At 38.1% G+C, this 18161-nt stretch overlaps 5 protein-coding genes across 8 annotated transcripts; 3 read left to right on the forward strand and 2 right to left on the reverse strand.

The window, feature by feature from the left end:
• Window positions 1-171: 171 nt before the first annotated feature.
• LOC140800478 (uncharacterized) lies at window positions 172-5819 on the forward strand. 2 transcript variants are annotated; one of them, XR_012111202.1, is made up of 18 exons: window positions 172-656; window positions 884-1096; window positions 1710-1768; window positions 1936-2073; window positions 2561-2635; window positions 2741-2824; window positions 2928-2989; window positions 3135-3204; window positions 3347-3422; window positions 3494-3624; window positions 4339-4398; window positions 4533-4607; window positions 4688-4792; window positions 4862-4957; window positions 5044-5124; window positions 5211-5312; window positions 5387-5521; window positions 5603-5819. XR_012111202.1 is itself a non-coding variant. In XM_073155293.1 (17 exons), exons 1-17 carry the CDS (start codon window positions 275-277, stop codon window positions 5453-5455), a joined length of 1878 nt encoding a protein of 625 aa, XP_073011394.1. In that variant the 5' UTR covers window positions 172-274; the 3' UTR covers window positions 5456-5819. The 2 variants fall into 2 exon arrangements, 1 of the variants encoding a protein (XP_073011394.1); XM_073155293.1 differs by having other exon boundaries at window positions 5387-5819.
• A 1680-nt stretch (window positions 5820-7499) lies between these two features.
• Window positions 7500-9543, forward strand: LOC140799831 (xyloglucan endotransglucosylase/hydrolase protein 2-like). The gene is made up of 4 exons (XM_073154315.1): window positions 7500-7710; window positions 8082-8182; window positions 8274-8467; window positions 9062-9543. Exons 1-4 carry the CDS (start codon window positions 7515-7517, stop codon window positions 9453-9455), a joined length of 885 nt encoding a protein of 294 aa, XP_073010416.1. The 5' UTR covers window positions 7500-7514; the 3' UTR covers window positions 9456-9543.
• A 66-nt stretch (window positions 9544-9609) lies between these two features.
• LOC140799829 (factor of DNA methylation 5-like) lies at window positions 9610-14850 on the reverse strand. 3 transcript variants are annotated; one of them, XM_073154313.1, is made up of 7 exons: window positions 14762-14850; window positions 12959-13869; window positions 12165-12346; window positions 11450-11539; window positions 11061-11348; window positions 10727-10939; window positions 9610-10329 (listed from the first exon to the last, which is right to left on the reverse strand). In XM_073154313.1, exons 2-7 carry the CDS (start codon window positions 13848-13850, stop codon window positions 10093-10095), a joined length of 1902 nt encoding a protein of 633 aa, XP_073010414.1. In that variant the 5' UTR covers window positions 13851-13869; window positions 14762-14850; the 3' UTR covers window positions 9610-10092. The 3 variants fall into 3 exon arrangements, with proteins under 3 accessions (XP_073010414.1, XP_073010415.1, XP_073010413.1); XM_073154314.1 differs by having other exon boundaries at window positions 12959-13861; window positions 14762-14830; XM_073154312.1 differs by having other exon boundaries at window positions 14527-14764.
• Window positions 14851-15812: 962 nt separating this feature from the next.
• LOC140800106 (gibberellin-regulated protein 3-like) lies at window positions 15813-16705 on the forward strand. The gene is made up of 4 exons (XM_073154769.1): window positions 15813-15937; window positions 16016-16054; window positions 16164-16206; window positions 16349-16705. Exons 1-4 carry the CDS (start codon window positions 15881-15883, stop codon window positions 16531-16533), a joined length of 324 nt encoding a protein of 107 aa, XP_073010870.1. The 5' UTR covers window positions 15813-15880; the 3' UTR covers window positions 16534-16705.
• Window positions 16706-17033: 328 nt separating this feature from the next.
• Window positions 17034-18105, reverse strand: LOC140799765 (gibberellin-regulated protein 14-like). Its single transcript, XM_073154221.1, has 4 exons — window positions 17900-18105; window positions 17764-17796; window positions 17585-17672; window positions 17034-17414 (listed from the first exon to the last, which is right to left on the reverse strand). The coding sequence occupies exons 1-4, from the start codon at window positions 17954-17956 to the stop codon at window positions 17227-17229; spliced, it is 366 nt and encodes a 121-aa protein (XP_073010322.1). The 5' UTR covers window positions 17957-18105; the 3' UTR covers window positions 17034-17226.
• Between the last annotated feature and the right edge of the window lie 56 nt (window positions 18106-18161).

The following is an 18161-nucleotide window of genomic DNA, read 5'->3' on the forward strand; positions in this document are numbered from 1 at the left end:
AAAAAGGGTTAAATTGGATCTGGTCACGTAGATATTGAACTCAACTTAGCAAACGGCTTGACCTAACGACATCGAACTATCAAAGCACCCAATCCTGGCTCGGTCGGACTAAACCCAATCACTCCAACCCCTTAACCTATTTAAACCTCCTCTATCCCCCATTCGCTTCCCGAAAAGCTACTAGATTACTCTGACAGCAAGCAGACTCGGCGGAAGTCCTCGCCCTCTCTTTCTTCGTCCTCTTCTCCTCCCTCCCTCCCTCCCTCCCTCTCTAATGGAGTTCTCTACCCTTCTCTCCTACTCTTTCAAACCTAGCGTTCGTCTCCTCGATTCTTCTTCCACCTCCTCCTCCTCCTCCTCCTCCTCCTCCTCTTCTCATTCGTCGCTCCATCCCGTGACACGGCGCTCGGGTTTCCTCTTCCGTCCTCTTCCGGCATCATCGCAGTTCAGGAGTAGGAGAGGTTTGACCTCTCTTGTTCCCAGGGCTTCCTCTGATATGCATGACGGAAGGCCGAGCCGAAGCGGAGGAGGCGGAGGCCAAGGAGGTAGGAAAGTCTACCGGCAATCACAAGCGGAGAGGACATTGCCTCCGGTGCCCGTGAAGGAGATCGCGTCCTTCGTTCTCCCCGCTGGAGCATTTCTTGCTGTTACTTTTGGTAAGGGATTGCGCTTCGCCTAGCGTCGTCCTTTCTTATTTTTATTTCTCTCATTCTTTTCGTTTTCGAAAGTGAAATCCAAATCGAAATTAGGCTTAGACCTAGAATGTAAGAATCTAATTGAGTTAAGATTTTTATTTGAGATGCTCTCTCGGTTCAACGTCTAGGAATGTGTATATTGCTTTAGTAATTTGGACAGACTACTAATTTATCTTTTCAGGGGACAGTCTTGTGGAAGGTGGTTGAGAAGGTACTTGTGGGAAAACCAAAGAGCTCCACTTCTAGAGAGCAGGGGACAGTCTCTTCAGGACTGAAATGGTCCTTTGCTCCTGGTTCAAACTTATCATCAGGCGCTAGCTTCAAGCTTGAGAGGGAATCCAAGCAGAGGCTCAATGAGTTTGCAAAAGAACTTAGGTCATTTAGAAGCGTTGACATGGCAGGTGAGTCAGTTATTGTGTTATTTTAAGTGTTAACTTTATGTTCTCTATGTCATAGATTAGCACAGATATCTTAAACTATTAGAATTAGACCTTCACCAGACATTTCATATCAATCTTGAATAAGGCTCCTTTAGTAGATTTTACAATTGAGGAAGTTTCTATGACCGAACGTTTAGTCGTTGTCAGACCTCTAGGATTCTGTGCTAGACTTATTTCTAATGGAAACTGTTGGCAGATAGAGGGAAATTCTATATAGGTGTGAATGAATCCCTTTACTTAGTCTTATTAACTATGACGCTCTATAATCGATACTTAATACCGTATCTACTGAAAGAGACTTGGATGATGCTGGTGCTGATCTTCTCATTATTGTTGTCATATTCTATTATGGTATTCCTGTGGCAAACATGCTATACTATCTGTAAGAAAATTGTGACACTTAGAATTTTGGATAAGATGACATGCAAAACCTTTTTTGGTATCTTGCATGCTAGAAATGTCAACCTCCAGCAGCACTCTTATAGCTTGCTAGGCCAAGTTTCTTGATTGTTCCTGAACATAATCCATTTCTGTGGCTAAAACTGTAGGTCTCCTCTCTTTGTTGTCTTGACAGGTCGTAACTTTGGGGATGATGGACTGTTTTTTCTCGCGGAAAGCCTGGGTTACAATCAGGTCAGAGCTTTTGTATAGTGGTTTTCTCACAACTTCATATTCATTATTGTGTTATGTTATATAACTTCTCTGCAAGATATTCGGATCTAGAACCTTTCATTCTACTGAAGGCTTTATTAAATGATTTGGTAATAAAAATTCTTAGATGCAATACTTTAATGTTTCAGAGTGCTGAGGAAGTGGACTTTTCTGGCAATGGGATAACAGCAGCTGGATTAAAAGCATTTGATGGCATCCTTCAAATAAATACTGCTCTGAAAACTCTCAATCTGTCTGGAAATACGATCGGTGATGAAGGAGCCAAGGTCACTTCTCAAATTTTGCTCTCTTTCAATTTTGATGCACTTTTTAGAATTGTCTGTTGTGGTTGCTTGGTTGATAAGCTATTCTCATTGACCATTTTCCTTAATATCTTTCTCTCCTTTTAAGGTAAATTCTTTCATATATCAATATTTAAATGTTGCGAGCCAGATAAGAAACAGATCCCATATTTTGGCAATTGATAGAAATTTGTTTAGTTATTCTACTACCCATATTTACCTCTATTATTTTTCTGGTGTGCCATTTGTAGGAGAGTATTTTGTGAAGTACCTGGTTGTTCCACTATACTTGGGCAGTCATTTTCTTTTTAGATTTCAACTTTGTGAAGTACCTGGTCTTCTCTTTTTGTATATTCTGGAAGATATCCTTTTGCGTATTATGATTCAGGAGGAAACCTTATAGGATGTTTCTTCTTTTTGACTTCTTAAATCCAAATTCACATGCCGAGTATAACAATCATCATGCTCACAGTGTCTTTCAGATATTCTGGTGGGAAATGTTGGTATTCAGAAACTCCAGATGAACAGTACTGGTATTGGAGATGAGGTTGGTTCTAATTGGCCATTTCTGTCTATTTAATCTGATAACTGCTTCTTGATGGAATGCCACGTCTCAGCACTTTAGATGTACCTGAAAAAAATTCCAATGCAGGGGGCAAAGGCGATTGCAGAAATGCTGAAGAAGAATTCCAAGATACGTGTACTGGAACTTAATAACAATATGATTGACTACAATGTATGGCGGGCTTCTTGCTCATTCTCTTCAAGATTTTTTTTTAATGACATGTGTATTTATTTTGATATACATTTCCTTTTTTTTTTTTGGAAAACTGAAATAGGGATTTGCAAGTCTTGCTGGAGCCCTGCTTGAGAATAATGCAATTCGGTCTATACATCTCAAGTTAGTTGCCCGATAGCCATAACTTTGCTCTGATGCTTACTTGCTTATTGACATATGCATGTCATGCTTTCCATATTCATATAGTTGCATTTCTTGCTATGCTTTGAAATTGAAATAATATTACTTTCGTTTGGATCACATCTAGTGGCAACTATGGTGGAGCACTAGGTGCAGCAAGTTTAGCAAAAGGAATTGAAGGAAATAAGTCTTTAAGGGTACAATTCTATTCTAGTTAACTTTATGCAGTTCACTTGTTTGTAGATTGTAGGTAGTTACCAGTATGGTTCATTTTGTAGAATGCCAGTTATGCAACATCTGATGAATCTTAAATAAATGCTTCATTGAAATTGCTGCCAGGAACTTCATTTGCATGGAAATGACATTGGTAATGAGGGTGTACGGGCATTAATGTCGGGATTGTCTTCTCACAGAGGTCTACTTTTAGAGTGTGACATACTTTTCTCCTGTTAAGTCTTATTTGTCTGACTTTCATGGTTTTTTTAGGGAAGATAACACTTTTAGATCTTGGGAATAATGATATTGGCTCCAAGGGTGCTTTTCATGTTGCTGAATATATCAAGAAGACCAAGTCCTTACTATGGTTGAATCTTTACATGAATGATATTGGCGACGAGGTATAATTTTTGTCAACCAGATGTCACCTTTTGCTTTTCCTAAACCATTATGTATTTGATATTCTTGAACCATCTGTCAAGGTAGATCTGTCCCATGTTTGTACTCGAAGGAATTTTGTATGTAGCATTTTTACTGCAACACCTGTGCTGGTAAAATGCCCAAAGGCAGCAAGCATATGAACCAGCTGGCTATATTGCTTTTTTTCCTAGAAGGAACAGCTTGAATTCTGGCTGGAGAATAAAGCTCATTTGGATGCATCTGAAACCATTTGTCAAATTTCAGAAAGTCTTAATGACTTGTTACCTGTACAGAGTGGTCTCACAAAGTGAATGATTCTCAATAGCATGGGGATGATTGTGCTTAATGAGTACCCCTAAACTTTCGTCGCATGTAAATTATGATATATGGAACAGTATTTTTTTATTGAGTCACATGTCACATTGTGGTTTGGGGCATAACGGTTGGTTATGCATTGGAAGACTAAAATTGTCCACATTTGTCCCTTCCATGGGTGTTTATGCACGCACATCTATATACACCTTCATCAATTGATGCCTCTGTATGTGTCATGCACTTGCCTTCACAGCTTCACTTGTATTTTGCATAGCCATCTTTATGTGTAAACATGTGCTTGTGGATGTATACGTTTTCTTATGTATGACCATTTATTGTTTGTCTTCATCAACTGTAACTGTAACTTATAATTTTGACAGGGAGCTGAAAAGATTGCAGATGCTCTGAAGCAGAATCGCACAATAACTACCGTAGATCTGGTGAGAGTTATTTCTTTGATATTTCTGTCAAATGTCATCCTTTCTTTGCCTATATGTTCACTGTTTTGTCGATGACTAGGAGCTGTCAAGAATCCTAGCTGTCATATTGTGTTCTCAAAGTTAACATTTTTCAGGGTGGTAATAACATCCATTCAAGTGGGGTGAGTGCGATAGCCAAAGTCCTGAAAGATAATTCTGTCCTGACCACAGTAAGTCAAAAGATTTGGATATTTTAGCGTATTAAATCATTTCCCTGATATCTGGGGCTGATGCATAATGAGTCTTGCAGTTGGAGTTAGGCTACAATCCTATGGGACCTGATGGGGCACAGGCTCTGTGCGAAGTACTGAAGTTCCATGGAAAAATAGAAACATTAAAGCTTGGTTGGTGCCAGGTAATTATTTATTTTAAAATGACGCTGATTCAACATATCTCCTCCACTTCTGAGTTGTATGTTCTGCAGATAGGAGCAAAGGGTGCTGAATACATTGCAGATTGTTTGAAGTACAATACCACATTATCAACTTTGGACCTGCGAGCAAATGGTCTTGGAGATGATGTATGGCTTAAATATCTTATGGAATTCATACTATTGGTGTTTCTGATCGTTTCTCATTGGAGTTCTCCTTGTCTTTCTTCTTGCAGGGGGCAGTCTGCTTAGCACGCAGCTTAAAGATTGTTAATGAAGCTTTGACATCTCTTGATTTGGGATTTAATGAGATAAGGGTAAGTCTAGGAGAAAAAGCACTTTTGTGAACACTAATAACATTTCTGAGAGGATTGATACCGATGTAATGTCTCTCTCACGACAGGATAAAGGAGCATTTGCTTTAGCTCAAGCACTTAAGGCCAATGAAGATATTGCCGTCACATCTTTAAACCTTACAAGCAACTTCCTTACCAAATATGGACAGGTTTGAATTTATATAATCTCTTGGTGTTAACCTGTAGAATTCATGTTTACTTGCTGTTTGATTTATATGGACAGGTTGCTCTATCCGAGGCTCGAGACCATGTATTTGAGATGAGTGAGAAGGAGATTAATATCTTCTTCTAGCTGCATTTAACTCCTCTCTCTTATTTATTTTCTTCCTTTTTCCCTCCTTTTCCTTTATGGTAAATAGTTGAATATACGTTGGGCTTCCTTCTTGTGCGCATAGATGCATTAACAGCCCAGGTGAGGCAATTCATCATTGAGGAGAAGGCTTCTTATTGTTGCGGGTTTATTATTCAAAAACCAAAGTGAGAGTCCAACAATGAGATTGGTCGAGATACCAAACGAAGAATTCTTTTTTGTTTATGCTGCTGGTTTACGTACAAGTAGTAAGTAGTTGGATGTTAGGTCCAATGTTTTGATAGCAACTTTGTACATTTCGTAGTAGTGGGCAATATAAGTTATGTAATCATGATTCTTTCTGTGATTTTGAGGCTTCACAGATGATCTAGTTGTAATCATCTAACGGAATTGTTTCCCGTAATGATCCTTACACGACATTACTGCCAAACTCCCCTAGTTGAATAAGTTAACATGCTAGCCTAACCAAGACTTTTCCAGTTTGAATTATGCTCTGCTACTTTTGCTTATTTTATTTTTCTGGCAGATCTCATAATTTACAACGAAATGCCTCAACCTTGGGTTTCGTTTTCGTTGTATTCCATAATATAATCCAAAAACTAACGAAGTGGACGTTTCCTTTTCTCCTCCAAACTCTCTCCCAAGTCTCAGTAACGAACAAACTACAAATAAAAACACACTTCTTTATCTGGTAGAGGACCCATAACTCTTAGACGGCATTATTTAGACGTGACCTCACAACAGCTAAAGTTGGAAGGTGCCATTTCGTTCTCTACATTACATCAACTACTCTTCTATCATCTCTGTCTGGTTTTTAATGTCATGGAAGGCAAATAGTTGCACGAATTCTATAGTGAATGCCTATAAGAACAACGAACTTTGTTATCTTCTTCTGCTGAAAGTTATGTGCTCAAGTTTCCCATCCACAATTCTATGCCAGTTGCAGGTCTCTATCATTATCATTCCCTAATCCTAATGGAATAAATCGCCTACTCGTCATTATACATGCTGCCCATTCCATGATAATAACACTCACTAGTGCCAAATAGTCGGATAGAGTATTTCTGAGCTGGATTTATTTAAGGACTCCTGTAGATTATAAAATATGTCCTATTTTGCAGTCTATTAATATCCAGTCCACGTCTGCGAATCGAGCTGGAAAAATGCCAGCGAGGCACTGATGCAGCTCTCAAGAACTACCAAGTAATCTGTTCATCTGGCACCATCACCTCAACTACATTCTTAATAGGCTTTCTTGATTAGTGGTTCCAGTTTACAAGTGTATACTCAAAATTAATATCGGAAGTTACGAAGGTTGATATCAAATTAGTAACAGTCTAACAGTCTTGATTATATATATATATATATATATATATATATCTTGATAGGAAGCCCCTAAAAGATGTTGAAGTTGTTGAAGTTGTTGTCACTGTCATTATTGATCCATTCGATCTTCTGTTAAACTACTAGAACTAGATTCGATGTTATATGTAAAGAAAATTTATATGTTAACATTAACATAATTTCAGCATGCCCACCTCTGAACCATAACTCATATCTACCTAGTCTTTAAGGTTGTTTTCATGGATGTCATCATATGTATCATTGCTCTCATGATCTTATCCATGGAGCTCAATTTTTCTGACGTAGAAACCTGTGACAAGATTGCTATATATATATATATATATATATATATATATATGTGGTCTCTTTTTACAACCACACCCATGCATGCATCTTTGCATGGCGTAACACACACCCGTATTCCCCCACCTACGTACGTAAATCTTATCCAATCTTTTTCTCCAATACAAATCGACTATATACCAAACTTGAGCACCTACTCGTACATGCACAAAGACCAAAACAACCTTGTGGAAAAGGATGGTGAAACAAGTTGGGTAGAGGAGAGGGGGAGGGGTATTCTTGTCCTACTCGTACATACACTTTTTGCTTTCCTTCGATGGCTTTGGTGCTAACCACCTATATAAATCGGTGTTACGGAGTTCGTAATGGGAATAGAGTCATAGAGGTGTGAGTGATGGCTTCTTCAACTCTTTGGTGGAGTCTTCTTCTAGTAGTTGTTTGCAATGGTGGAGGAGCATTTGGGAGGAGGATTTTAGCTGATGATCAACAATCTGGTTTTGATCAGAACTACGTCATCACATGGGGAGGAAACCATGTCTCTTTTCTTGATCAAGGGAGAGAGATCCAACTCTCCATGGATAAATCTTCTGGTAACCATCTAGCTATATATATATATATATATATATAGTCGTTTTGCTACACTGTGTTTATTATGTATGCTTCTCACTTGATTGGTAGATTTTTCAGTCTTCTTTCTTTCTTTTTATAATTCTTTTTGGCTGCACTTTGTGATGTCGCTTGAAGAAGCTAAGTTTGAGTACTTAATAGGTATAATATTCGTATAAGACTACATATGATAGTATTAACTAGTGTTTAGCATAATCCCCTCCAACTTTCCAAGAAAGATGCAAGTACTGCACATATTAATATTCTTTCGCCTTTATAAGCTTAATCCCAATTATAATTCAAAGCATTGCTGCGAGTATCTAATGGTGATTCTTCTTCATGATGATTCTGCTAGGTGCTGGATTCAGCTCCAAATTGGTCTATGGTTCAGGACTCTTTCACTTGAAAATAAAGTTACCTAATAAAGATTCAGCTGGAGTTGTCACAGCCTTTTATGTAAGCTTCTATGATTTCCTTTTGATCAAATCTCTCAATGCTACCAACAAAAAAAAAAAAAAAAATCCAATTTCTTATTAATTCTCCACAGCTATCCTCTAATTCAAATAACCATGACGAGCTGGACTTCGAGTTCTTGGGAAACGTAGAAGGGATGCCTATTTCTCTCCAGACGAATATCTTCGCCAATGGACAGGGAAACAGAGAGCAGAGGATAGTGTTGTGGTTCGACCCAACTGCGGACTTCCATGATTATAAGATACTATGGAACCCTTATCATATTGTGTAAGTTGACCAAAAATGTTTTGGTTTATTTTCTTTTACAACTAAATATGCTATAAATTTGAGTAAGAAGATACAGATGAATGATACCATATAGAAATTGTAGAAAATATAAAGAGAATAGTAGAAGAGTAATGGTGGAAAGATTATTCGTAGTTGCTTGTAAATATATTAAGATGTAATTAAGTAGTGGCCTATTTATAGTTAAATGAGGTCATTACAATAATGGAAAAATATAATACGAATCTATCATAACTGGTATTGATAGATTTACACTAAATATGAGAGGTTAAATATGGTAGAAAATAAGATATATTACCATTATATCCTAGAAATAAAGGATATTCTGAAAATGATAATATTGAAAATATTTCGAGAATATTCTGGTATCAATTAGGATAATATTAGTACCAATTAGGATAATAATTATCATAATGCTAGGAATGAAGAATATTCTAATATCAAATATGATGATATCTAACACCAAGTACGATAATATCATGGTAGATTTTTACCATATGTTCTAACAGATATCAAAGTAATATCTGTACCCCCATAAACTATTTAATATCCTACCAATTATTGTTTATACTGCAGGTTTTATGTGGACGAAATTCCAATTAGGGTCTTCAACAACCTAACAAGTAATGGAGTGGAGTACCCATCACAAGCCATGAACATCATAGTGAGCCTGTGGAACGGGGAGAGCTGGGCCACTAATGGTGGACGAACAAAAATTAATTGGGCCGACGCCCCATTCACGGCCCAATTCCAGGGTTTCGACATCGATGGCTGCGACCAAGGGGGATCCGGCGCCGACTCTTGTGCATCTCCAGGCCTCTGGTGGAATGCTGGGGAGTACAAGGAACTGACTCCATCTCAGGCTGCAGCATATGAACGAGTTAAGAATGATTACTTGACTTATGATTATTGTAGAGATAAAGCACGATTCCCTGTGCTACCACCTGAATGCAGTGTAAAGAATACATAATATGGTAAAAGCTAGTACGCAAATAGAAATTGTAATCATTTTTAATATAAAGACGAATAAGAGCATATATGACCATGCTTGAAAAGGATATAGCAATATGGTGTCATATGTTGTGGTCTCCAAGTAATCATAAATGCTAATGGCATGTGGCTCCTAATTGAAAGGGCTATCTTTGCCCTCAAATTGCTTCTAATCATTTACACAGAAGGGTAACATTGCGGAGATGGTAAATAACCAACAGTTCATCAACTTGAAAAACATCAAAGGAATCCATAACCTAAGGTTGACCAGAAATGCAGACAGGTATGGAACAGTTCACACTTTACCATTATCACGACGATCGACGGTTAAAAGAAAAACGCAAAATTTATCCTGCGAGCTGTATGAAGAGTCTAACAAGCAGATCCAGAACCTTTCTCTGAAGTACTTGATCAGCTTCTGTAATTTGGATAACCAAAATTGAACACTTGTGAAATGTTAAAAGATCATAATAACATATAGATTTAGGAGCTCCACTGAGGATTTGATAAGGTTCTGCACTGGTAACCATGCTCTGTTTTTCTTCAATTTCTAAAAATTAGACAATGTTGGCATTCTTCAATTGGTTGGATGGATTAACACTATGTATAGATAGAATTTACATCGCTCCGCGCTTTCGTTTGTGAGTCTTCCATTGCTTCAGTACATACTGTATCACCTCCTTCAATGTTGCTTTTCGATCCTCTTTGTAGTTCCAAAGTTCTGAGACTACATATCTACCACTGGGATTATATTCATTCATTTCCATCAGTGCTTTAGTCACTGCCTTGTAGACCTCATCCCCCAACTCTTCCTTTAAGCTTTGTAGCTTTGCATCCTCTTCCTTTATAACTTCCTGCACCACGTATGTGATGTTAGAAAGATGATTAGTACTTTCCTTACAAATATTCAGGAGCAGTAGGTCCGTAATTCTTTGAATTTGAAATAGAAACCAGTAAAGAAAATCATATAAGTTCAAATTTCCCAAATCAAATAAGTTCCGTCTAAGATGACTTAACATATTCCTTGTTTACCTCCAATAATACTACTCTTGAGGGGAAAAGAGGCTGGAAGAGATCTTAAATTATAAGTACAAATTATACAGTGCAAAAGAAGTAACACATGAAAGTCTAAACATCAGATTCAAGTACTCAAACTTGAACCACCAATCGAAACATCAATGTTGGTTGATAGAGCTATAAAGCAATGCAGCCATTCTAGAACCACTATTATGAGCGCCAATACAGGATTACCTTCTCCTTTCCATCAGCTATGATAACTCGGAAAGGGTGCCAGTTTGACACTTTGAGTTCATCTTGCCATTTTGAGCAAAGGATAACAGATTTAATATCTGGATCATCTCCTGGGAATTTCTGTTTGCATGCATTTTGGAATACCTTTTCGTCAAGCTCACCCATCCTCTTGATTCCAATCAGCGAACGCCCAGTCAACATCTCAGTCAAACCCTGTGCCCCACAGTTACATCAGGAAGGATGTGAAAATAAGAACATTCATACTGTTGCACTATATAGATATCAAAATCAAGAGTATGTCAATGAATTTCAGTCAGCGGTTGATATATGGTACCGTTATTAGCTCTTTCCGAGCTTCCTGAAGCTCATCGTTGCTCTTGCGCTCTTTGACAACTAATGTCTGATTCAAAGCCTCCATATCTTCCATTTCCTCAATTTTTTCTTTAAGTTGTTCGCTCATCTCATCCATTTTCTTCTTTACTATGGAATCTTCCTCTCCTCCCATGTGCTTCATGACCAGTAGCTTCCCTTTCAACTGTTCTATTTCCAATTCGAGCTTTTGCTTTGCATCCAACTGCTTTTCCAACTGAAGTATCTTCTTGAGGGCAGCCTCTTTCTCCCTCTGCAGTTCTCCTTAGTAAGATAAACAATAAACAGTACACAGAGATAACTATGCTTTTATAGAGCAATTTCGTGGAAAAAGCAAGGAGACCATAAACAAACCTTCTGATCCTCCACAAGCCTCAACACATTTTCATCAGCCTTCTGTTGCTCCATAGTTGCCATCTGAAGAGAGCTGTTTTTTACAGCATTCTGTAAAGACAACAAATGATGCAAATAGCAAAAGAGATAAGTGGAGGCAGGAACAAAATAGAAAAACCATACAATATTATAGGCCCATTTCACAGCAGAAAGTGAACTTTTCCAGTATGGCTAAGAATGATTAAAGAAATTGATACTCATAACTTGTAAAGAGTAAAATTACCCTTATCACTAGTCCAAATGACCACAATAAATATATCATTCACTGTCCCACTTAAACAAAATGACAAAGCTTAGACAGATTAATTGTAATAAACATAACACGAATATGTTCCCCAATTTGTGTTTTATGATGAATGTAATCCTTCCCTGAATGACAACAAATCTTATGCTTGGATTGCCATATCGAGATGCTGCCTTAGGAGCAAAAAGTCAGATAACTTCTACCCACAAATCAACAGCTTTTCACAATATTGAAAATATAAATGAGCAAATACATTGCAAAAGTTTCAAACAATACATACACAACTTTAATCAACAAAGTCAAAGAACTATAAAGCAAATAAGGGAACTGTTGTGAATATGTTCTGCAAGATAACAGCTTTTAGCACTTCCACAATCTGGGAAAAAGAGATACAGTAAGAGTAATAACAAGTACTAAAATAAGCATCACTACCTTTTGCTTCTCCTGCTCAAACTTCCTCTTGTCAATATCATTTTGAGCAGCTAGACTGTCGAGTTGTTTATTTCTTAAACCAAGTTCTTTTCGTTTAGAATCCAGTTCCTCCCGCAGCTTCTCATTCTCCTCAAATATCCTACGTGAATGATTACGAGCAAGGTGTTGCATCTTTCGGATCTCTGACACAGCATAAGTAGAAACTTTAGGAATGCAGTTAACGAATGATGAGTACAATAGCTACCAATCAGGTCCCATAGAAGAAAACTTGCTAATTGTGCAGTATAATTATAACATATTCATCACATTGTTTAAACAACAAGTGGACCATCTCCTAACTAATGATTTAAAACTGAAAGAAAACCTGTTCTTGTAGCTATCTTGTTAATCTAGTACAATGAAAATGGACAACAAGATAAACAGAGTCCCTGTCTGAGAGACCTGTTCCAACCAGTCCTAGTTCATCTTCAGCATTTGTGATGATTCCACAAAAAGCGACAAAAAGAAAACACCCATTCACAGTGGGAGGAGATATGAAAATATATGGCTTCTAGAACAGAAAGCCAATCTATCAGTACTCAGTAGAAGTCCCCATCTTGAGAAACTCCATATCTAAATAGAAAAGCAAGCAAAATTGATTCTGCATACCATATATAAATTGCAATATGTTCAAATAGAAAAGGTATGTTAATCAGTAAAAAGACAGCTGGACTAATAAAATTGAACTCATAAGTACAGGTTAACCGGATACAAGAATTAATGCGTAAAAGTAAAACACCAAGCATCACACAGACCTTCATTATAAGCATTAAGCAGCTGATCTCTCTGCTCCATCATCTGATCAAGAGACAAAGTAGTTTCATTATATTTACATTCAAGTTCTTGTAGATGCTTGTTCTTCACTTCAATCTGGCTAGCCAAATTAGCAACAAGTTTGTCAGTCTTGCGGGATTCTTCATTTGCAAGATCACTGACTGTTTTCAGATCTCCATTTTTCCTTAAATGATCCCCTACAGGGCCAGGAGAATTATAATCCTCCGTCCGAGCAACCCAACCATAAATTTCTGTGCCTCTATTATTCCTGTCATTCCAGTCCCTTTTTCCAAAGTGTGCTGATTCAAAATGATTTTCAAATGCCATTGCATCCTTGAAACCAATCCAATCTTTTGAAAAATCTACAACTGCATTGCCAGTGAATCCTTTGTAGTTCCACAAGGAATGGACTTTTAGTGGATTAAAAAGCGACAAGCGCTCCTTTAGCCTGTTTCCACTTTCACCTATATACCGTCCATTCTTAAACTCAGTTGGGACATTCACCAGAATGCCCATCCAGGGCCAAACAAATTGCTCATCTTTGCTTTTAGGAGTATGTGACTCCACAACCACCAGTTGTAGAGATGGCGTTGTGGTTTCACTGAGATCATCTCTCAAATATTTTGCAACTGCCCGGTGGGTTGCCTTTACTTTTGCTTTCCTATTAGATGCACCTATTCCAGAGGCATGCTGGAGCAGATCCTTGTAGTTGTAACCCTGCTTCTTTTTCCCAGAACAGAAAGGGCATTTATATGTGTTGTCTGTGTTCTTAACTATCAGATGACCCGCCTTTAACTGCGAGTAAAATTTGGCCTCATAGTCATCAATCTCTGAATCACTTACCTCAGATTCTTCTTCTGAATTATTGTCCATTGAAAGAAAGTCTGCAGAACTAGATCAGCAAAGGAGAAATGAAACAGAAGGAAGCAGTGTGTTAGTGCTTTAAGCAGAATCAAGTATTACACATATATAATTAAGTATTAAATATCTTTATTCAGTATCATGAAATCAGTGTCAACAAACCAACAAAAAATGGCTATAATCAACGTTGGATTAAATTGGAAATTATAGAGCTGTATGGAAGTATTTGCCATCACTTACAAAGGTAACTAAGTAAAGCCTGTGAAACAATAAAATACCTGAAAAACAACTGATTAACAGATTTTAAAGTGAGTCGCCTGAGCCATCGGGGATGACCTTTCCAGGGGTCATTTTGGCTCAATTAAGGCATCGAGGGACTTACCATTTGTATAGATATTGATGGTTATAATGCCAATAAAATCCTTTTGAACATCATACAATGCAAGAGACAAAATCCACTATTAAAATTCATAAAATTGAACTAAAGTATACTAATGCACTTGAAGCTACAATAATTATCTAACCGAATCACATGACAGCAAAATAAAAACATAGAGACCATTGCTCAAAATCTACAATATTAATGAAATGCATTCCATCGGATAGAAGATTGTGCTAGAATCTACTAGTACAGTTGTAGCTACAACCATCATCTAACCAAATCGAAAAGACGAAGAGTAAAGCATACAATCCAACGATCGGCATTGCTCATCGTGATGCAGAAGATCGATCGATCGTTACGATCATCACAACATCACTGTATCCTCAATAAACAGAGACGATGCCCTAATCAAGGAAATCATCACCAAATCTAGTGCCAAGCATCATGACGGCATCTACTACACAAACTTCGGATCGGGAAATCGTAAGAGTGCTAGAATAAACGAGAAAATCGTGGGGATTGGGGTTTAGCGAGGGTTTACCTTGACAGAGGGGAAAGATGGAGAGAGACACAAAGGGATGCAGTAAAGAGCAATTAAAATGGAAAGGTAAGCGTTAAAAAGAGAGCCGTACTGTGTACAGCACTCGCAATTAAGTATCCCATTCCCATGCCAACGACGGAGTCTACGAAGGTGACGTGGCAACATCCTATGATCTTGATTTACTTTTGGCCCTCCATCTAGCGGTGCATATTTCGAAACGTCGGGTTAGTGCAAAGGTTCATAGACGTTCGTTGGCATAAAATGATAAAAGAGCTGGACCCACGTGTGGAGATAACCCACCGTATGATTCAGATCCGACGGCTGAAGAAGAAAGAGCAGATGACGTGGAATTTATAAATTACGGTTTAGTAATACCTAAGGGTATATTATTGAAATCAAACTGTCAAGTTTTTTTTTAAAGAAAAGAAAGATATTATAAATTAAATTTCACGATTACAAAAAGTCCTCAAACTTAAAATAATATATACTTTTAATCTCTTTTATCTTCTTCTATTAATTACAAACCTTAAATTTTAGTTATTATCTAATTCTCACAATGTACGTCATTTTAAATACATCATGATAGAATATAAAAAATGCAATCATCTTAAAAAGATTCATAATTAGACAAGAAAATGAAATTATTAATACTATAGAGTATAGAGATAATTTGTACCTTCATAAGGGGAGCAAGGTAGAAATTATTAATTTCCACACAGTTGCCGCGAGAAAGTAGAGAAAACTGCCACTTCCTGTGTCAATGGGTATCTAGCTGTCATATTACTGACATTGGGGGGTTACTTCAAGAAAGTAGTGTAGTGGGCATGCATCACAGTAACGTTTTGTTTAAATAGGTAATAAGTGGGTAAATTGTACGTTTTACTTTTTAAAACTTGTTCATAAATGTAATGTGATAGTGAGTAATAATAGCCCTGAGTTGAAATATTAATTAACGACTCGTCTCAATGTTGGGATTAAAATTCTCAAAGGACGAGGATTAGTGACGGAAAGCGACAAAGGGGTCACGGGTAATTAATTTTTCGTCCACTACTTCCCACTGCCACTACAAAACCGTCTCTCGCTAGTCGCTTCCACTTTCACTTCCCCTACCAACTCGGCATGATGGCTCTTAGACTTCTCTTCTTCACAGTGGTTCTTCTCTGCATCCTCGCAAAGGTTTCATCTCTCTTTCTACGTAGTTTTCAAGTTCGAGTTTCTACTGACCATTTATAAATCTCTCTTGCATACATGTAGGATTCTTTCCATGAGGTAGTGGTGGTGGATGCTCACTTGGTAAGGCCATTCTTTTATATATATATATAGAAGATCGAGATGATGGAATTATTTTGTTCCTTCTCTTTATATACCTAGCTAGTGTTCAACCTTTTCTTCAAAACTGCAGTTGGATGCAAGATATGGGAACGGGAAGCCAGCCCCTGTGCTAGGTGGGCTTTCTCTCTTAACTATTCTCTTGAGTAAACAAATATATATATATATATATATATATATATATATATATATATATATATAATCTTTAGTATATTAGACAGCAATGCAAGTGATGGCGTTTCTAATATCTATGATCAGACTGCCCGGGACGATGCGGAGAGCGGTGCAGCAAACACTCGAGGCCAAACGTGTGCATGCGAGCGTGCGGGACGTGCTGCTACCGATGCAAGTGTGTGCCCCCGGGCACCTCGGGCAACCGGCACGTGTGCGGCGCGTGCTATACTACCATGACTACCCACGGTAACCGATCCAAGTGCCCCTAGATTAATCGAGAATCTCGAGGACGATCGTGCTCTGCTTTTTGCTACGTATGTATCTACGTATAGGAATGACTACTATCTGCTAGCTTGTACTTGTACTACTTCGACTGTAGCGCATCCACTAAGATGGTACTTGGTATTCTCGTAATTAATGCAACCTAGTGGTTATGTATTACTGTAGTAATCTCTTAGAATTAGCACGTGGCAAATAATTTTGACTAAAAGAAAATCTGGTGTTTGATATAGACTAATTTATCTTATGCACAATTCGAATGCCACTAAACAACTAGAATTTATAGATGCGAGGTGCAAGTATTATTATTCTTCGTACGAGCAATAACATTTTATGTCCCTTATATTTAGATCTAAGGCCGGAGGAGCTTTAATTAGGGAGACAATATCTCTAATAAGCTAGAAGACAAACAGTAGTATTTATTGAAATGAACTAAAACCCATCAGGCTACCACTACCAGCCTTTGGGTATTCTATTCGTCATTATTACATAGACCAAAAACCGGGGACAAAATTTTTATTTATTCTTCCGATCAGATAAACAAAGATCTAACGTTACATCGAAAGATCAAAACCAACACCATCATCTCATGCGAAACAACTAGGAAGAGTCCAAAGCCAAACAAACAAATATTAGCTAAAGCTGGGGCTAATTAAGAAGCCTAATTACATAATTAATTAAATTTAAGGGCACTTGTTGGTTCTATTGCCGTGGGTTTGCCAATCGGTGTAGCACGTGCCGCAAGTCTCCCGGTTGCCCGCCGTGCCCGCTGGGACGCACTTGCACACGCTGCAGCACGTCATGCACGCCCTTCCACACAAGTTGGGCCTCGAGTGAAGGCTGCACCTCCCCTTGCATACTCCAAAGCACTCTGCAATACAATACTTCCACCCAATCAAATATATATATATATATATATATATATTTTTAAATCCTCTTTTAACTATGTTAAACCGTGTTAATAGTGTTAATAAGGAGGTGTTAACAAAAAAGAAAAGAAAAAGGAAAATACTCCATGGAATATCAGTACGAACTGCAAACCTTTAGTGTCCACTATTTTGTGAGGCGGCGGAGCTTGGGCAGGAGCGTGGGCAGGGGCGACGCCAGGGTGACCGGCAACTGGAGCAGCCTACACGCAAAAGGAATCGAACTTTAAGATTAGCAGGCAACTATACTAACACTTTGAACTCTGGTGAAAGCTTACAGACATCCACAGCTACCTGTGCCAGAGCTTCCTCAAGATCCGATGACACCTGAAGAGCACTCAGTGTGTTAAGAACCACTTGCAAGGTTTAGAGCTAGCAAAGGTTTATGAGGAGTACAGACGAGGGAAGTATAGATGAGTGTATGTCTTACTCTGGTAGTGACTAAGATGAAGGATGCCAGTAGGAAGATTGCCACCTTGATAGCCATATTTTGGAAACTGGGAGTGGAACTTGGAAGTGATTTTGGTAGTGGTGTGTTGGTGAGCAACACTTATAGAGCTGGTAGTGGCTTTATATAGAGGGGAGTGAAGGGAGCAAGTAAAAGAGAGGGAAGTGGGGAGGGTGAGCATTGTTGTCAAAAGGACAAGTAAGCACATGAGCCTGCTTCTCTAATCTCACTAGCTACTCACTGC

Source organism: Typha latifolia, chromosome 13, assembly GCF_019914945.1.
Source record: "Typha latifolia isolate L0001 chromosome 13, TyphaL0001v2, whole genome shotgun sequence".
Classification (NCBI taxonomy): Eukaryota; Viridiplantae; Streptophyta; class Magnoliopsida; order Poales; family Typhaceae; genus Typha; species Typha latifolia.